Genomic DNA, 20054 nt, shown 5'->3' with positions numbered 1-20054 from the left:
TTAATTTCAATTCTTACTCGTGTTTCGAAACAATTTCTTTTTTTTTTTTTTTGCTCTTTTTTTTTTTACATATTTTCATCATACAGTTTCGAATTATTTTTCAATTCATTCACAGCTCGTTGATAAAACAAACTCTCGAAAGCTATTAAAATTGATTTATTTCAGCATATATCCGCAAAAATATTCAAACGTGTCCCTGGATATTTATAAAAAAAAAAAAAAAAAAAAAATAATCTTCTTCTTTCCTTGCAATAAATAACGTGGAATTTTATCAGCGTTTTGGTTATCGTTTCTCAATCTTGAAAACAGATCGATGTTACAATTTTTTTTCAATTAGCGATTAATTTATTTTGTTTGGAAATTTAAGTTAAATTAATATTCGTATTATTTTTTTTTTTGAATTTTGAAAATTGTTTAATTAATATTATTAACCCGCAATAAACTATCTTTCATTTTGTTATTTCGATATGAATATTTTCAATTAAGAACACATTTTTCGCAATGTGAAATTAAAAAAAAAAAAATCGAAAATATGCATATCAACTTTTCGACAATAGTAAAATTACGCATACTGCGCGATAAAAAGAGAATAATTAAACGTACACGTCACTCGATACCATCGAATATCGGTTAAATTGGAAAAAGTTTCAATGACTGGAATGGCACATCAAATTCCCATCAACGAAATAACAAGAATTTTTAATAAAACAAGTATCAAAAGACGAGTTTTAAAAAAAGGGGAAATTTAGGAATATATAATTCATGAATATTAAATGCCTATTATGTATCATAATCGAGTGATCGTATAAACGTTTGATGATTTCCAGTTGAAGAACGTTAATGAAAAAAAAAAAAAAAGTAGATACGTGATAAAATTTTTGCAAAAGTAATTTGTGACGAAATAAATCGTAAATAAATTAGAAAATGTATAAATATCAAAGCGATGCTTGGCAAATGGCCAATTTAAACGCTTTCATTTCCATATTAGAATTAAAATTAAATTATATACATATATATATATATATATATATATATATATATATATATGTATATAATTTAATTTTAATTCTAATATGGAAATGAAAGCGTTTAAATATATAAGCGTATATATATATATATATATATACATGCTTAACAGGAAAGAAAATTAAATTTGAAATTTGATAATTTCATTGAAAAATTAATCTCAAAAAGAAATTACGATTTGTTGAAATTTATAGAAAGCTGGTGGAAATTATTCTTTCCATCATTTACTTAACTTAACATGAAACGCCATTTTATCGTTTTGCCAAAATTAATATGAAATTTTCCATTTATATATAATTTAAATTTCAATCTCTTTTCTTTTTTTTTCTTTCAATATATTTTTCATCAATAGATTTTTTAATAATTTAAATAGTAGAGCTGAATAACGAAACTTTTCTCCTCTAAATTTTATTTTCGAAACCTTTTCTAAATTTCCAATAATTTTATTCTCTTCGCGGAGAGAGAACAAAAGCTCGAGTTTTATCAATTAAATCGTATTAATTAAAAAAATTGCCAAAATTGTATCGTATCAAAATTTTCAATCTAAATTATGATCCAGTTAACAGTGAACAAATTTACGAGCAAGAATCACGTCCATTCTATTAAATGACACCAGCTCCACTAAGTGTAACGTGATCTCGAGTACCTGAATATCGCGACGCCTCGTTAACGGCGCCATGAGCTAATCGATAGCCCACCTATGTACAGAGCATCATCCATCCGATCATGGCCAGATCTTTCAAAGTTCGATGCATCGAAGACCATGTCAAATATATCTAACGTCTGCATTGATTATATCGACTCTTATAAAAAATAAAAATCTAACATTTATTTAATTATTTTCAATAATATTATTTTCAACCTTGATTTTATTCTTTACCTAATCCTTTTACTAAAAAACCATAAGTTAAAATTTTGTGAAAATTACAAGTTGAGAATCATTTTGTTACGTTCAAAGAGAATCGCTTTTCTTTGCTAAAAACCCGAAAGATCCGAAAAGCACTTTGTGATCCGCAGTTTGAGAACCACTGAGCACCGCGTTCGAATGATTTGTTTGAACACGAACAGTTTAAAAAGTGCTTTGTAATCGCCACAAAATTTAGAACCCTTGCACGAAATACTTCGTGATCCGTAAGTTGAGAACCACTGAGCACCCCATTCGAAAGCAATAATTTGTTTCAATCCGAGCAAAGTTTTTAAAAAGCGCTTTACAATTGCCATAAAATTGAGAACCATCATATGAGATCCGAGAAATACTTCGTGATCCGCTGAGGTTGAGAACCACTGAGCATCGTATTCGAAGACAATGATTTGTTTGAATCCGAAAAAGTTTTTAAAAAGCGCTTTACAATTGCCATAAAATTGAGAACCACCGTATGAGATCCGAGAAATACTTCGTGATCTGCTGAGAACCGCTGAGCACCGCGTTCGAAGACAATGATTTGTTTGAACCCGAGCAAAGTTTTTAAAAAGAGCTTTACAATCGCCACAAAATTGAGATATCAAAGGATAGCGAATGGCTAGCGAACGCTAGGAGGAAGAAAGGGGGACGGTACAATAAAAATTGATAAATAACAATAATCGAAAAGAACGAGAAGAATTGAGAAATGACAAATGACTTTTCGATCGAAGCGCGAGCAAATGGGTAATCGTGAGATCGTATCCTGGTTCGTTCGACCCGGTTATAATAATAACAATGATAATAACGATAAAATTTCACGGCGAGAAGGTTCGTTTGCCAGCATCGCGACCCGATATCAGGTTTTAACGCGGCGAAACTTCGCGAGCAACTCTCGCGATTTGTTAGCAAGGCCTGATAATTGATCGCGGCCCGCAGTTAATCAGAGTTCGAGTGGACCTCCCCCAATACCCGCGCCCGAATCGAACCCGAGTTTTAGAAAATTCGAACTCGCTTCCCCTCTTTCCCTTAAATTTTGCCATTTAATTTTAATTCGAAGAGAAGAAGTTTTCTCGTTTCTCGTTCGTTTATTTTTCCCTCGCATTCGTCCTTCCTCCTCCCGTGTCGGGAACAATTTTTGATAAGGATTTTTGATAAGGATAACGAGAGCGATATAATTTTGAATATAATTTTTCTTTTTAAATTATATTTGGACAAAGTTTTCAGACAGCATCACGGTTGATTGGAACCAAGCGAAGGAGCAACAGAAACGGTTAAACGGCGTAGAATAAAAATAAAAGAGCGTTCAATTGCGCGATTAAACGAGCAATCCACCGGTCGAAATAATTTAAATTTGTTAAATCATGGCAATTGGTTTCTATGGTGCAACGTCATCGGGGCCAATGAGACAAGATTTTTCCCGCGGTGGATAATTGGAAAATAACCCTCTATTTCTCAATTATTCCGTATCAACGGTGATCAGTGGTGAGCTGCATTAGAAATAACGAGATTATTATCATTAACGGGGGCTGATTGGATTAATGGACCCTCCAAGTCTCTCTCCATCCCAGCCATTGCCTATTTAAATGTTTACCCGTTCGATTCCGTGGTAATGGCGATCACGAGCGCGAATTAGGCGGGCTTAACGAGTTCTCGAATCGTTTTTATTAACTTAAACAACGAAAAAAATTTTTGTCGAGAGTCCGGATGAAAGAAAATGAGAATGAAAAATTCTTCATGTGCTTTCCAACTTCCTTTTGGATACATTAAACGTAAGAATTAAAGAATTGAATTGGTAAAGATTTGGGTAAGAGTATTTATTACGGATCTATTAGAAATTAACTTAACAATTAATGCCAAATTCTATTATTGAATCTATTAGACGAAAAATTTTTGGTTAATAATTTTTTAATGAATCAATTTTCGCGAAAGAAAGATTATAGTGTCTAATTGGACGAATAAAATTAAGAAGTATAAATATATAAAGAAGTGGTATCGATTTTCGAAAAGAGGAGAAAAACTTTGGAGAAAAATTGGATCGATTAAAATACGCCAGTGGAGCAACCAAACGTTAGATCAGCCCGAATAATCCCGCTTATCCTTCATTTCGTTTGCCTGACCTGCTCTCATCATTCTTCGTCGTCGAATCAAAGAATCTTAATGGTAATTCCGTCGATTGGCCCATTTACCAGCTTCGCCTTACTCGGATTTCGCCACGCGAAACGACATCCCCCCCCCTCCCCCTTCTCCTCCTCTTCCCTTCTCTTTTTCTTTTTGCCGCTTTCTCGCCAACCCGCGCCCGTGAAAAGAGAAGTTCACTGATTGGAAGGCTAATCACGCGCTACTCTCCATTACATTAATTAAAACTTAACTCTCAACTTCGCCCGGTTACCAAGGCTATCTTGTCCGCCACCAGCTTTCTCTCCGCCGTCTTCGAGCCGCGACGACGACGACGACGACGATGCTCGTCTTGTCTTTCCACTCCGTGTCAGCGGTTCTCAACTTTCCTCGGCCATTTGCATATCAATGGAAGAGTATGAAAAGAGTGGCAGAGAGGTGTGTAAGGTTATAAGGTCGCTCGACGATTGCCAATTCATTGGGATCAATGGGTTTAGCTTCGTTTTTTCGAATTTTAGAGATTGTATTAATTTGAAATTGTTACAGAGAATTCTTGGATTCTTGATTATTTTCGAATATCTCGAATTTTTATACGTATACTGTTCGAGAAGAATTTTCGATTGTTCTTATTAGAATTCGTTAAAATTGGAATTTTTCATGCGCTCGAATTTTAATTTTTGAATTTTTTTTCTTTCTCTCTATCTTGCAATAAGATTATATATAGAAATTTCTTTATTTCTTCATGTAGGAATGTTTCAATTTTACAAAAATCAAATTGTTTGTTATTCGAATTTTTCTCGATTAATAATTATTATATAAAATCGTATTTATAATTAAAAACAGTTAAATTTTAGAAAATAAATGATAGAAAAATAAATGTTTCATCGACGACGACATTCAATCCTGCATTAAAGACACATTCCCTCAACGCCATTAAATACAGGACTGTGTATCGATCCATATTTCTACTTGAAGACACGTCCGACCCTAAACGTGCTTTTACTACCACTTCCATCTTTACCAGGATAGCAATATAAATGTCCTTATATTGATTCCAAATTGATACTTATTTAATATGTACTTAAATTAGTACGGTACGCCGGTATTTTATGATTTTATTCGACTATTATAAAGTTAAGTTGAAAGTTCTTAATGGAAAAGAAACCCCTCGTAATGGATGAAATATTGCTGCTGAATGAAGTTATGTAAAAATTAGCAACGATAAAATTCTTCGAGCGATTCGAGAAAGTCGTTTAACAATTTTCTACGCGTTAATCTCTCGAATTTCAAAGGGTAAATTTTCCCCTATTCTTATTTCTTCTACAAAAAAAAATATCATTGTCAACAAGTAATTAATTCATAAATTTTTCTTTATATACACTCGTGACCTGCTTCATTTCGTTCATTTTCACACCATTTTCAATTTTCAAATCGATCTTTAATAATTATCGATATAATAATTTCACTAATTAATTCTGAACTCCATTCGAAATTCATTCGACATTATCGACACAGGAAACAACTCGGACAAGAATAGAAATAATCGAGCAAAAATCGAGCTCGAGGATCGAACCGGTGTGATTCTCGCTTCCTGTGCATCCCACTGATCTTCCGCCACGCTTCCGCCAACAGCTACGTTGTACAAGCTCGACGCTCGAAAATGCCGAAAATTAAGCGTTCTCGACACGCAAAACAAAACAAAACGTTTTTCGACCATGATTCCCTCGACAATTTTCAAAACTCGTATAAACATTTCCAAACATATATGGCCAACTCGACGACCATTCTCGACGATCGTATTTAAAACGAAATAGGAAAAAGGGACATTTTTCGATTCGTCGAATCGATATAAATAAATCAAAGATGTTTCCTCGATCGAAGGGAGATCGAACGACAGAATCCGAATTTTCAGAGACACCGCCATTTTGTTGAGTACGTCCTGCCATTTTGTTCACGGTTGATCCTTGGAGCGCCATCTATTCGAGCAACGGATATCGTCCAAATAAAATTTTTCGCGAAGTGCACGAAATGATCTCGTCCTAACCTCCTCCGCCACCATTCTTCTTCAGCGGGGATATTAAGGTCACTCGGGAATATAAGAATCTCGGGAGGAGGGGGAAGAAGAGGAGGGGGGGAAGATGGAACGAAACGGAATAAAGGATCCTCATCTCGGTCGCGTCTTATCGTTGATTGTACTACTTTGCCGGAGTTTCATCCTGCGCCCCAAAGGTTTCACGCGCTAAAAGAGCAAATAAATGAAATTCTGATAAACAATTTCTGAATATTCCGCCGGCTTCTTTTTTCTCCTTCTCTCCCCTGCCGCGACCTCTCGCGTTTCCCGCTAATTTGAAATTTAAACGGCGAACAGAATTAGCCGGGGAATATTTAATATTAACTTCGAGAATAATGAGGAAATTTTCCTTTTTTTTCTCTCTCTCTCTCTCTCTTTTTCTTTTTCTTCTCTTTCCCTTCGAGAATAAAAGAGTATCGTGAATCTTTAACGCGTTAACTCCAAAGGAGATTAATCGCGCGAGATTAATAAATTGGACGATATATTAATCTTTCGATAGTTTTTTAATTATCGTGATTGAAACAATTGATTAGAAACTATTCTCGTAAAGAATAGTTTCTTTTCATCGAATTTTCACTGATCGATTATATCATTCCTTTTCGTAACTGTCTGAAAAAAGTTACTATACATACTTAAAAGTATATACATACTTAAAAATTTACTATACATACTTAAAAATTCCTAGGAATTCCACCATGTCTACTCGAATAGAATAAATATTTCTCGAAAAATTCCTAGAAACTTCTCGAAGTGGATCCTTAGAAAATTTCTAGGAACTCGGATTAATCAGGATTAGGATTTCGCTTAATGTAAAAACTCCTCAGAAAAAGGAGTCCTAGAACTTGCCACACGATTTCTTATAAAATATCTAGGAATTCTGCGGTATCTAACCGTCTAATGTCTGGGGCGAAAATTCTCGTCCCTGGCGACGGGCGAAAAAGAAATTTTCCAAGCGGGGTTTCACCGCCGGTTGCAGCTTATCGGTGATCGTCGCGGCTTAAAGGCGACGTTGAACGAAGCGCGCCTTAAGCTTCGCCGCGATACCACCGAGGACCACCACCAGAAAACGACGACGCGCCGTAGATACTGTCTACTCCGTACGACAGCGAACGCTCTCTCTTCGAAATTGGATCCTGGGCCTGGGCGTAAGTTGCGGATAACGAGTGGCTGGATTTTTCGGACGAGTGTGTGAAATCGATAGTCGAACGCAACCACTTTTCATACTTCGTAACCAGACATTTTTCAAAATGAAATTTTCAACGAGCGTGTCGCGTGGAATAATTTCCATGTCGAAATTTCGAAGAAACAGTTACGTGTGAAAAGTTTGAACTAACACGTGTTTTGTATTGGAGAAAATTTCAAAATTGTTTCTAGAAAACGTAATTTTCATCAGATATTTCTGATGGAAATCAACGATTCATAATCTTGTTTCATAGTTTTCAGGTAATTCGTTGGATCATTTCGAAACCAATTACAATTTTTTCAAAGATCAGATTCGAAGTAAATTCAAAATTTCGTTAAAAAAGAAATTGACAATCCCTTTCAAACGTATCAATCTTCCTCTCCTCGCCTGACAAAACAAAATTCTTTTGTTCAAATGTATCGAAATTGTACCATTCCTTTCAAAACAAAAATCAAACCCCAATCAATTCCCAAGCAAGAATATAACACAGGGAAGAATAAATCCCGATCCATGATAAATCCAATTGATAGAGTCCAACTCCTGAATTCCTTTAACGCGACCCAATTTTCGAAACCAAAATACATACTCATCAAAATTGAAAGAATAATTCTAAAGAAATTAAACACGTAAACGAAACGAACCAAATCTCCAACCTCCTCTGAAACCCTGTAAAATATCTCCAATTCTCCATGAACGTATTATCAGCATCCATCATAATAATATAACGATACAAGCTCATCCTTGGCCTCCCCAATACACCTTCCACCCGGGAATTTAGAAACGTTTTATATATATATATATATATGGCGTTGTCGGTTGGCACGTCGCCTCGAGCGCTTTGTCGGATAGGGACCGGCCAACGAAGGGTGCAGTTAATTAATAAAAGCTCGGGACGGGCGTGGGTCAGGGGTGGTGGTGGTGGTGGTGGCAGCGATGGTGGTGGATAAAGGGACGCGAGATACGATCCGTGCATCGCTTCATATCGACGGCCGCCTGTCGATATGCTATGTAGTAGACGCGTGTGACGATGTGCGATCTGATAGACGCACATACGCACACATTCGTGCGCGCGTATAATCACGATAGGCTATATATATATATATATATATATCTCACTTGCAATTCAAACGAGAGAGAGAAAGAGAGAGAGAGAGAGAGAGAGAGACTCACGTGTCCTGAATGAGGAACTTGTCGTCTTTGGTCTCGATGCAGCGGCCCTTGTTGGTCATCATGGACCCGTTCACCGTCACCAACCCCTGATTCCCCGATTGAAACCAGTGGCCGTTCCACTGCGCCGGGAACTCGCAACCTGCAACACACACACAAGAAGGGCGCATATCACAAGGTGTTGGCAGTTTTACATTTTTTTCATATCGGGCGGGGCTCGATAAATAAAAGCGCGGATATATAATCCGGCCAAGGGAATATTCAAAACGTTCGGGGGAGGGGAGGGGGAGGGGGATGGCCCGGGGATATAAACCGGTACTATCGGCTCTTTTGTGAGGGGGACGATTTTTTTGGAGGATGGGGTCAGGATGGGATGATAGGTCTTGTTGTTGCCTCTTTTGTTTGTTTCGTTCCTTTTTTTTCTGGGAGGGGGGCGGTTTCTTTTTTTCTTCTTCTTCTTTTTTTCTCTCTCTCCAAGCGACCAGGTTATGAAGAGGTTGTTTAAGAGAATTGGATTTTTAACGTCGAACGCTTTCTTGGAACACCGGAGTGGAAATAAAATGGGGAGAAAAGGAAAGAAAAGAAAAAAAACAATTTTCCCGCTTTCAATAGGCATTGTATCCCCAAATTCCCTTATTGTTTCGAATCGCCGTAAAAGAAAAAGAAAGAAAAAACCGGGATAAAACTTAACGTTTCGAAACGAGTGATAAATTTTTCGTGGAAAAGAAACTGGGAGGAGGAGGAAGGATGTAAAACGAATTGTCAAAAAAATTGAAGAATCTTGGAGGAAAAAAGACAAATTTTCAATCAATATTATTTAACATATTAACAGCAACGTTTCCATCCTCCATCCTCCATCCACCTCTTCCTCGAGACCTCCTCGAATCGTCTCGAATGCACGCTTACAACAGTTTCCATCCTCTTGCTCGCATCCTTGCACACACGGATTCCCCATCAACGGCGCAATAACCCGCGAAGTAATCGCGGTGGGAAAAAGGTGTGGACGAGGGGAGGGACACAAGTGGAAAGGTAGATTACCGTTTCGAGGAATTTTCCCTTCGAGCGAGGAGATCCCCATCCCCATCCCCGGATGCTGGATCTCGGATCTTGGAAACACTCGGACTTATTAAATGCAAAACACTACTATCCCCTCCTCCCCTCCTCATTCCCTCTTCTCCCACTACAGCAAAACAATGCTTAATCGCCACAATGCTCTCCTGCCTTGTAATCCCTCCCCTTCCCCTTCCAAACTAAACGGTTGGAAGTTGGAATTGACAGGGCTTCCCTTGAATAATCCGATCCCATCCCTCCTCGAGAAGAGGAGGAAGGGATCTTTTTCCATTTTTTTTTCCAGTGAGCGAAAAAAAAAGGGAGAAAAAGAAACTTGCCCCCCTACCTGCCCCCCTATTCGAAATATCCCGACAATCCTGGAGGGGTTATCCTCTCGTTTCGCCCCATAAGACGGGGTGCCAGAACAGGGACAGGCAGAGGCAAGGCCAAGCGGGGAAAATTCGCTGCAATTGTTTAAAACTGGCGAGTGAAAACGCTCGCAGGATGATAAGATTCTCGCCTTCCACTTCCCCCCTCCTTTCCTCTCCTTCGTGGCGAACATCCGCCGCGCTTTCGACCGCCATTATCGTCATTGCTTTATAACGTCGCCGCTCTTTCCCTCCCCCCTCGCGCCCCCCGTGTATTTTCTTGAGAGCATCTCGACGACCCCGCGTCTTTACCGCCCCACCTCTTTCCATCCGATATCCCCGGCTTTTCGTACTTTTCTCTTCCTTTCTCTCTCTCTCTCTCTTTCTCGCTCTCTTTCTTCTTCTTCGAGTCGTTTTTTCTCTTCGAGGTTCGAAAACGGGGAGAAATTGAGCGAATGGCAAGTTTTTTTTCTTGATGGAGAGAGAATGATTCTTCTGATTCAACGATTCGATGGTTTTATGGAATTTTTTAAAGGGGGAGGGAGGGGAATTGAAGTTAGAAGTTCGTACTTTGTTGAATATTGGATAATTGTTAAAATCTCCGATTTTAATAGAGAGCTTCAAAGTAATTATACATTGGGTTGAGTTGAAAATTTATTAATAAGAATTTTTTCTTCGAAAGAGTTTAGGTTAATATGATCAGGATGGATTAAGAAAATTCGAAACAAACTGTGTATATGTATTGATTAATGATGAGGAAATGATGGGATTAAATTTAGAGTTAGAGTAAATTGATTGTCGAACAAAAATTTATTCGATGAACGAATACTCTTAATTTCTAATCGAACTAAAATATATGAAACTCTTTTTATTCAGTTTGATTATTATGAACAAATATAATTCTCAATAATAATAAACGTGTTATGTATTCAATGATTAAAAATTATCATAGATTCCTCTGCGATAATATTTTCTACTCATTAGAGAAAATGAATCGAGTGGAGGAAATTTCGAAATTGACATCGACGACAATGTTTTAAAACGTATTACTGAAAATAATTCATGGCAAACGGGAAGAGAAAGAGAAATAGCGTTTCGAATGAAAGTAACCCACGCCACCATTATTCATCGCTTGACTCGAATAGGAGAGGAGTAAAGAAAGTGAACAAATGGGTTCCGCGTGAGCTAAGCGATATATGGGAAGCTTAGATAAATGGAGATAACCACCTCGTTACTATAGGAGAAAAAAAAAAAGAGAAAAAAAAAATAAACTTGATCTTCACCAGAGTTAAAGTTAAAAGATACGTACGTAAAAAAGGTTCAATATTTGATCGATATAACGTCGTTTATAGAGAGTTCAAAGGTACGTGTAAAAATATGTACTTAAGATAGTATGATACAGGCAAAAAAAAAAAAAAAAAAAAAAAGAAATAACATATTTTTTAATTCTGTATTTTTTCCCTTTCTTTCATTCTTTTCTTCCGTGCGTTACACGTGTGAACGTATATATTTGCCACGAGAACATCTGGTACATAATTTAATTTCATTTACATTTGTCACGCGTATATTTCGTATATTTTTTTTTTATCGTATATTTTTTATACTTGGTATTACATAATTTAATTTATTCTGGATTTATTATACATCCCCGTTAGTTTTTATTAACGGTATAATTTTTCGAAATAAGTATATTTCATAAATTCCATTTAGCTTCCCTTTTGCGAATTATTTCTTCTTCCTATTACGATCCACTTTTTGAAAATCTGTTGTTTATAAAAACGTCCAATTTTAATTTTTCCTATTAGAATAAAAAAAAAAATTCCACGACACTTTTCGCGACATTTTTCTTAATTGTAAAAAAATAATGAAATAAATCTGTAAGAGAGTCATCGAAATCCCACAAAGGTTGGCATCGCATGAGAACAAAGTAGTAATCAAAATCCAATAAACAGTCGCTAAGCCAGTACAAACCAATCGATCTATCAAGCTATCAAAGTCCCTCGAAACGCGAGACAATTCTCTACCCTCGATCCTAATCTCATTCAACTTCATCCCACGAATAAAAATTCTTCTTCATCCGCAAAAAAAAAAAAAGGAGAAGAAGAAAAAGAAAACGATAGTCTCAAGGGATGACGGAATCCAAACCACTTTTATACAATACTGAGCAATGCGAGTCACGTGAAGGAAGCAATATAATTGACAAAAATTAGATCGAAATGCAAAGTTATGTGCTGCTCTTGCGCCACTGGTCTGATACAATTACCAATTAATTATCCTTTCATTGGTTCTTTTGACGGAAATCGGCTTAAAACACCACGAGATAAAGATAATTTTGACGATTTCAGTTTTAACAAATTTTAGAGCTAGTCCTTAACAAGTTCAAACGAGTAGATAATTATTTATTGCACAAATAAAAATGATATTTCTTTTTCATTTTCGTAAAAGAATGATATATACATTCTAATATATCGAATATAATATTCAAGAAATAATAAAGATCGATTAACGATTTTTTTCAATACCTAACCCTTGTTTGGTATAATTTTTCCATCCACTTATTTTTTCCAAGCAAGAAGAACAAAAAGTACACAAGAAGAATTAAAGGGTATTTGAAAAGAAGGCGAATCTTCATTTCGAAAGGAATTACGATATATTGCATCGCGTGTCGAAAATCAGCAAATTGCTCGTAACGCTGTTCCAAGAAGCGAGTTGCTGTCCTAACTTAAACAACCGAAGAAGAAACGAAACGTTGAATCGCATTATCCATACGAGCATTTACGATTCCTCTGGGTCCGGCAATTAGAAGACACTCGGTACATCTGTTCAACGAGGGGGAGCAACGAGTTTTAAAAACTACGAGACACGCACTGCCCTCACACGCGTATCTTCGTGATCCTCGCAATAAAGAACGCACCGCAGGGAGATTCGATTACGAAGAAATAAGAGGGGATTAAATAAGAGGCTCTATTAGGGGACGATTTCCCGAAAATAGAACGGTGGAAGAAAAAGGATATCGAGTCGCGTAATATCCTCTTCTCCCTGCTCCCGTGCTAATCGCTTTCGAGAGAAATTATCTAGAAGAATCGATCGATCAATCAATCGGGATCTTCGTCGAACCGAAATTTATAAAAATTCTAATTGCCCAAGCTTGCCGAACAGATTCGGCCGAGGATCAAACTAGCGCCATCTAGACCCTATTAAAAACCCGTTATTACCCGAAATTTACTTTACCGATCGAGACGAGATCTTCTCTCTCTCTCTCTCTCTCTCTCTCTTCCCAAATTCGACCGGTTGGATATTAAAACGCGTGGAGTCTGGCGCGGCCCGTAAATCTTTGGGGGAGAGCAGGAAGGGAGGCATTTGGCAGAGTCGCCAGACGAATCAATCGCTCGTCAGGGGGCTTAAAAAATAGATTATCGAAGGTGGTGCCGGGTGGAAATTACCAGAAACCCCTCGAAACCCGGGGCAAACCGATTGGAAACCCTTGCCGACCATGTGGCAACGATTTCCAGATTAGGGCTCCATTTACGCCAGGTTAATCCAATTTTTATGTACCCGTGGACTCTCCGCGAGCGTCTCCGCGAGCTCCGCCTCGGATGATCGGGGAAATATCAGGGTGGAATAACTTGATTAAAATAATCTATCACTCGGCCAGTGACAAGAGTGATTGGCTATTCGAGTTAAATATGATGGAACGGCCACTTTTCCGACGCGCGCACGTACACCGACACGTATACAATCCATGGAGGCCACCACCACCCACTCTTTCTCCCCATCTTCCTTCCACTCTCGCCCTCCCTCCCTCCCTCCCGCCTTCTTTCGCTCTATCGACAGAGGCAAATTGATTGGTAATATGTGGCCACCGGCCGCCAGCCTATCTTCGTGACATTTACCAACGGAAATGCCTCGTTTTTCCGATATCCGAGACCGAAAGAGAGCCGTTGAAAGGGCTTTTACGTTGGGGAGGGGAGGGGAGGCGGGGGGGAAATGAATATTACACCGGTATAGCCGGCGTAACTGGCCAGCCAGTGAGAGCGAACCGTTCTGATATTACAGTCGCGTTACAGTAGGCGACGAGTAAAAGAGACTCGACGCAGAGAGTCAACAGACCTGCCTCGAGGCGGACGTGCCGTATTAGATCTGCCGGCACATACTTATTTCGAGCATGGCGATACGCTGTTTGATCTGTAATCGACACTAGTTTGCCCGCAAAATGTTTGATGGACAATTTTTATTCTTCCTTCCTTCCTTCCTTTCTTCCTTCCTTCCACCTACGAGTGCACTTCACCAGAAAGTGTTTGATGACGACGATAACGATAAATGTGCGAGGGGGCTGATGAACTCTTTTTCTTACGACCATGTTAAACCTGATTTAGGAGTATTATTAAACGTATGAAAGAAAGTTGGCCAATATCGAATTTTGCAAAATCTAAAAATATTGGACCTATCTTATGCTTCTTTAGGTCGATATACAATAGACGTACAATAAGGTAAACAGAATGAAACATAAGCCACGATGTATGGCATGTGGGATGAGACTGTATTATACATGAAAAGTAGAGCTTAGAACAGGAAAAGTTTCGATACAGTTGCAATTTAACTTAAACGATCTAAATCTAACCTAAAATAGCCCATAAGGCACGATACACAAAATGCATTGTACACTTATAGGAAATAACATAAAACACAAGCTAAGTAATTAAACATCGAACGCCTGTGCCTCGTTATCCTCGACAACGTAATTCAATATCCCGGATCGATTTACAGCAAATTCCAGTCCACCAACGAAATACAAATCCACGAATTAACCAATAACCAGACAACGAGTTAGCTTCTTTCTTTTTTTTCTTTCGTCGTTCACCTTCCCAATCACGATTCATATTTCACCAAACGTCCCAGGATATTAATCGAACCTGGCGTCCACGAGACAAGCCGGTCAGGAGCGAGGCGTCCTCATCGATCCACGGCAACGAGATGCGGCAGGTTAAGAGGGTCTCGGCCGAACATTGTCACGAACATCTCCACATTGGTGATTGGCACGTTCATCTTTGATAAGTCGCCCCGATCGATCGGATTCAGACATGCCACCTAATTCTCATATATATATATATATATATATGAGATCCTGTCACTCGAACACGACTCCCCGTTTTCCACTGTTGGATCGCATGGTTGATTCTCTCATTCACAGCGTCGCCAGAGCGGCGAACCCTGAACTGCACTTGGCCTGCTCACAATTAGCTAATGATCCCGGCTCTCGTCATTCATCACTCTCGAAAGCGCTCGTTTTCAGGGAGGGGGGAGAGAGATCTTTTTCCGTGATGGAGGAATCGGTCTCTTGGTTTTTTCTTCCTCTCCTCTTTCTCCCTCCTCTCGCGTGGTGGAACGTGCACGCGCGGGGATGCGAGATATATAGGTCGCGACTTCTCTCACTTTCAACGTGATGAAACAAACCGTTCTGCGGCCTCGCATTTTTCAATTCCACGGAATTTTTATTTCCTTCTCCGCTTTTCGGTTTTTGCGGTTTCTTTTTTTTTTCTTTTTCAACGCATCATCGTTCGGAATTCTTTTCCTTCTAATTGATTTTAAATTTTCATTCTCCTCGATATCGCGTACTTCTTTCTTTTTTTCGCTGTAACTTTTAACAGGGGAAAGAATTAAATTTTCAATATCTTTGTTTTTTTTTCAACAGCAAGTTATTCGGTTGGATGTTGGATGTAACGCGTTCCAAAGGAAATTTAAATGCGTCGCAGCTCGAAAATCGTATCTTCCTTTTCAAACATTTTTGAACTTGTACGTATGTCGTATCCTTCCACGCCTCTCTGTGTCACACAGTGGCGTTTTCGTGGAGAAGTTCTAGGTAAAGAGGGATATTGCATCATCGTATGCAAACTTTTTTGCATCACAATTACGTAAGGAATCGTAAGATCCTTGGATGGAATAAAACATTAGTCGGTTCCTTGTTCTCCCTTCTGTGGAAGGGAAATCGTGGCCCGGATGGATTTGATGGACGGATCCCTTTGTGATCGGGGCAATTTTCATTTTTTCGAATTTGTCTAGCGATGTCTAGCTAGAAACGTTTTCTTTCTTTCTTTTTTTTTTTTTTTTCTTTTTTTAAAAAGAATCCGATATTGATTTTTCCCGAGTGCTAAGTTGATTTTTAATTTTGCTCCGGACCAATTAATATTTTTCGTTCGAAATAATATTTGATTTTTAATATCGTGCCAGTCGCTTTCTCGAAAAGATATAATATCGAAAACTAAACATTGTTGGAGGAAGGTATGGAGGGATACACGTATCCAGGTCCGATTATTTTAATTTAAAATCGCATTTATTCAAGGATACAATTTTATTTGAATTAAAAATCCATTTTTCTCCTTCCCGTTACTCGTACTCCTTAAATTTTGTATCAAATATTTAATTCCCGCATTCATCGTATAATTTAAAAATATCACCGTGAAACAATTGCTTGATCATTCTGCGAAACAATTTGAAAGAATTTCATCAAAACATCGATTCATTATAGTTCGATATATCCGTCCAATAACGGGCCGTTGTTAACACAGAAAAATTAAAGAACGAGTTCAAATATTCGTTCCGCCTCTTGTTTCAATTTCCCCCCCAAAAATGGAACGTTCATTACGTTCCCGTAACTCATTCTAAACGAACAATAAAACCATTTTATTTCTTGTAACGAGTACATCTGGACTAAACCTGACTGACCTAACGAGTCAAAATCTCTTTCCATGTCGATGAATCTTACAAAAAAAAAAAAAGAGAGAAACAAAAAAAAAAATAAATAAAATAATCTTTCTTATCCACTTTTTTCTTATCCACAAAGCAGATAAATCAAAACGAGGCTACTTCGATAACGATTTAACGACCAGTAACGACACCTTTGAAACTTGTTCTTGTAGAATGAATGAAAAACAATCAAATTCAATGAAATTCAATCTTCAAATACCCAAAATTTCGCGCATCTAACATCTCTATTCTATTCTACCTCCAATTTATTTACACTTACTTGGAGATTTTTCATCCTCTTACGAGATAAACATTTCCACCTTGGGCGCAGCCTCAACAAGTAGCAGGGTGTGGTTACCAGGGGGAGGGGAGGTGCTCGCCTCGTGTATTTAATTTCCGACGAAACGAATCGGATCGGTGGCGCGTGGAGTACCGGAATAAGGAAGAAAGCGGCCCCGGAGGGTGGAAAGAAGAACGAAGAAGGAACGTACGCTGTGAAATCGTGACTCGACTCCTCCTCCCTGTCTCGATTTAGAAAAAAAAAAAAAAAAAGAAAGAAAACGAAAAAGAGAAAGAGAAAAAAAATAGAGAACTCGAGTTCTCGAGTTTTCCATCCCCCGACGAAAAATCCCCTCTTCTCTTTCTTTCAGGAGGGAAGTTTCGTTTCCGTGGATCGATCCGTACCCACCCATCCATGGTTCACGAGTTTTGGCCGCGTTCTAGGCTCTTTCGCGTTGTTTACAGATTAAACGCCGTCCTCGAAGTAGATGTCATTTTCTTTCCATTCGATTTATTAATTAACAATTAATTTTATGGAAAAATATGAAAAATATTTCGACTTTCCTTTACGAATATGCACAACGAGGGGGCTTTTCCCTCTCCTCTTTCCATTTAATATGCTTGTGTAACGATATGTGTATTCTTCTAAAGAAAGAATTCGATTCAGTTTTCATTTTGATTTTATTCGAACGATAACGATACGTGTATTCTTCTAAAAGAAAGGGTTTTGGTTTTGATTTTGATTTTATTCGAATGATAACGATACGTGTATTCTTCTAAAAGAAAGGATTTGGGTTTTGATTTTGATTTTATTCAAACGGTTTTTGTTTGGAGATCGGTTGTTTAAGAAAAGTTGGCAGGAATGAAAGTTGGTAGAAGAATATAGAGAGGACAACGCTCGATGAATATTTAAAACCGTTTCTTCTTGTCCATCAATCTCTTTTTCGATCCGATAGGGCAAAGATAGAAATTAATTTCCCCAAGACTTTCAAAGAAACACCTTCCCCCGCCTCCTCCCTCTCGATTGAGTTCCCCCCCTCGTTTGAATATAGATGAGGATTAATTTCGCGGTCGGGACCCTTTTCCCCTTTTCGGGGAAAACACAACGGAATTTTAGAAAACGAGATTTAGAAAGCAATTACTCGACAAACAGGCGGTGAGGAAAGAATCTTCAAAGACTCGTTCTCAAATCATACAAGAGAGACGAGGGGAGGGGAATTATCGCGTTATACGCATCTTCAATTATCGAGCTATCAAGCCTCGAAACAAAACCTCGACGCTAATTAAAATATGAAAAGAAAGAGGTCGAAGAGTCGCTTCGACCGACAAATCTCTCCAATCCTCCCCTTCTTCTCATCAAACGTCCAGCCATTTTAGTTATCGATGCCAGAGGAATTTATTGTAGAGAAAAAAAAAAGAAAAGAAAAAGAAACTAAAGCTAATCATTCATCCCCTCAAATCTCGCTTGGAAACTTCTCTCTTTCGATCCCTCGACACGTACGAATTTCGTGGCAATAATAATGCTTCGGGACATCTTTCTTTTCTTTTCTTCATCGGTCTCTTTCTGTTGCGTGGTGTATCGTGCTCGGTCGAATAAATAATAATAAAAAAAAGAAAAAAAAAAGAAAAAGAAGGAAAGGAAAAAATTTTCCCTTCTAACCTGCCCCCCTCCCTACCTCCCCCCACACCTCAAAAAGACACGGTAAATCGCCAAGGAGTAGGGCGTGGGCGTTTTTCAATATCTGGTGTATTTCCGGCAGCGTCGTTTCCACCCCTCTGGATATCTGGCAGGGGTACATTGTACGCACCCCCGTCACTACATTTTAATATTTCAGGATTCAATGATACCATCCTCCCTCTCTCCCTCCTCCACTCTTATCTCCGTTACTCGCCACCCACTCCTCGCTCGAGCATACGCAGATGTGCTCAACTCGTACGACCAACAAGCCAGAACTCGTGTAGGCCAGGCCGTTATTTAGATGCTTCGTTTCGTTCATTTCCCTCTCTCTTTCTATCCGTATTTTCTTTTTCTTTCTTTCTTTCTTTTTTTTTTAACGTTGCAGAGACAAGGAAGAAATTCGAAAGCTCGTTCGATTATTATTATTATTATTCTCTCTTTCAAAAGTTTAGATTTTAGAATTAAATTGAATTAAAAAAAAAAAAAGAAAGAAAGAAAAAGAAAATACGGATAGAGAGGGAGGGAAATGAACGAAACGAAGCATCTAAAATTTTTTTTCTTCTTGTATTTGAATATTTGTATGATACGTGGCAATAAGGATTCACAGGATCCGCAGATATTTTGAGGTACTGCTCTACCGAGGGATAAAATATAACGTAAACCATCCTTACAAAGGCGAGTAAAAATTTTACAAGGGCAAGTTATTAAAGATTCAACAGAGAGAGCCTGGTCTAGAAACGAATTTTTCCCCTGCAGAGGGAGGAGGGGCGAGCGATTTCCTGTGACGCAATAGAGGGAAGGGTCGTGAGGAATTCAGGCGACGTTGCAACGCAACGATAATCGTATTACTGGTTAATTCGCTGTTGGTTTTGGAAACGTTGGCGCTTCGATACGAATCACAATGGATCCCATCGGATAGAATTGAAATGAAGAAGATCGAAATGAAGAAGAGAAGAAGAAGAAGAAGAAAAAAAATCGTATCGATGAAATTGAAAAAAAAGTAAGGGGTGAAATTTCTAATTGATAGATTTCGTAAGCGAGAAGGCGAAATTATTTTTTATAATTGTTTGATTTTTTTATTAAGTACACGTTTCAAAGAAATCTTCGTTTCGTTCCCTGTTACTTTATCGGTCAATTAAAATCATTAACATAATTGATATAACGATCAAGAAAGAGGATAGAAAATATAAAAGAGAAATATTGCATAATTGTTATTTTAAGATAATTATTTTAAGATAATTACTTTAGCTTATCAAATTGCATCTCAGAAATTGTGAATAACATGCTCCAAAATTATTCCTCATTATCATTAAATTGCTGAATATTCAATTTCAATATTAAATCCTTAATATAAGATTAATAATTGCATCTTAATCTTAAAATTTCTCTAAATAGTATAACTTGAATAATATAACTAAATTTTATTCCCTATATATATCATTTCTATATAATTTTATAATTAATTCCACTTA

At 37.8% G+C, this 20054-nt stretch overlaps 1 protein-coding gene across 4 annotated transcripts in view; it reads right to left on the bottom strand.

The window, feature by feature from the left end:
• Positions 1-20054, bottom strand: part of LOC100577283 — a 400113-nt gene that overhangs the window by 87972 nt on the left and 292087 nt on the right. For all 4 annotated transcript variants that reach the window (XM_026442341.1, XM_026442340.1, XM_016913393.2 and 1 more), the window contains one exon: positions 8467-8605. In XM_026442341.1, the coding sequence (XP_026298126.1) occupies positions 8467-8605 (139 nt within the window). The remainder of the gene's footprint in view (positions 1-8466; positions 8606-20054) is intronic.

The sequence above is a fragment of the Apis mellifera genome, linkage group LG8 (assembly GCF_003254395.2).
Source record: "Apis mellifera strain DH4 linkage group LG8, Amel_HAv3.1, whole genome shotgun sequence".
Classification (NCBI taxonomy): Eukaryota; Metazoa; Arthropoda; class Insecta; order Hymenoptera; family Apidae; genus Apis; species Apis mellifera.
Note: the sequence above shows the minus strand (reverse complement) of the source record. Positions and strands in the feature narration are given on the sequence as shown.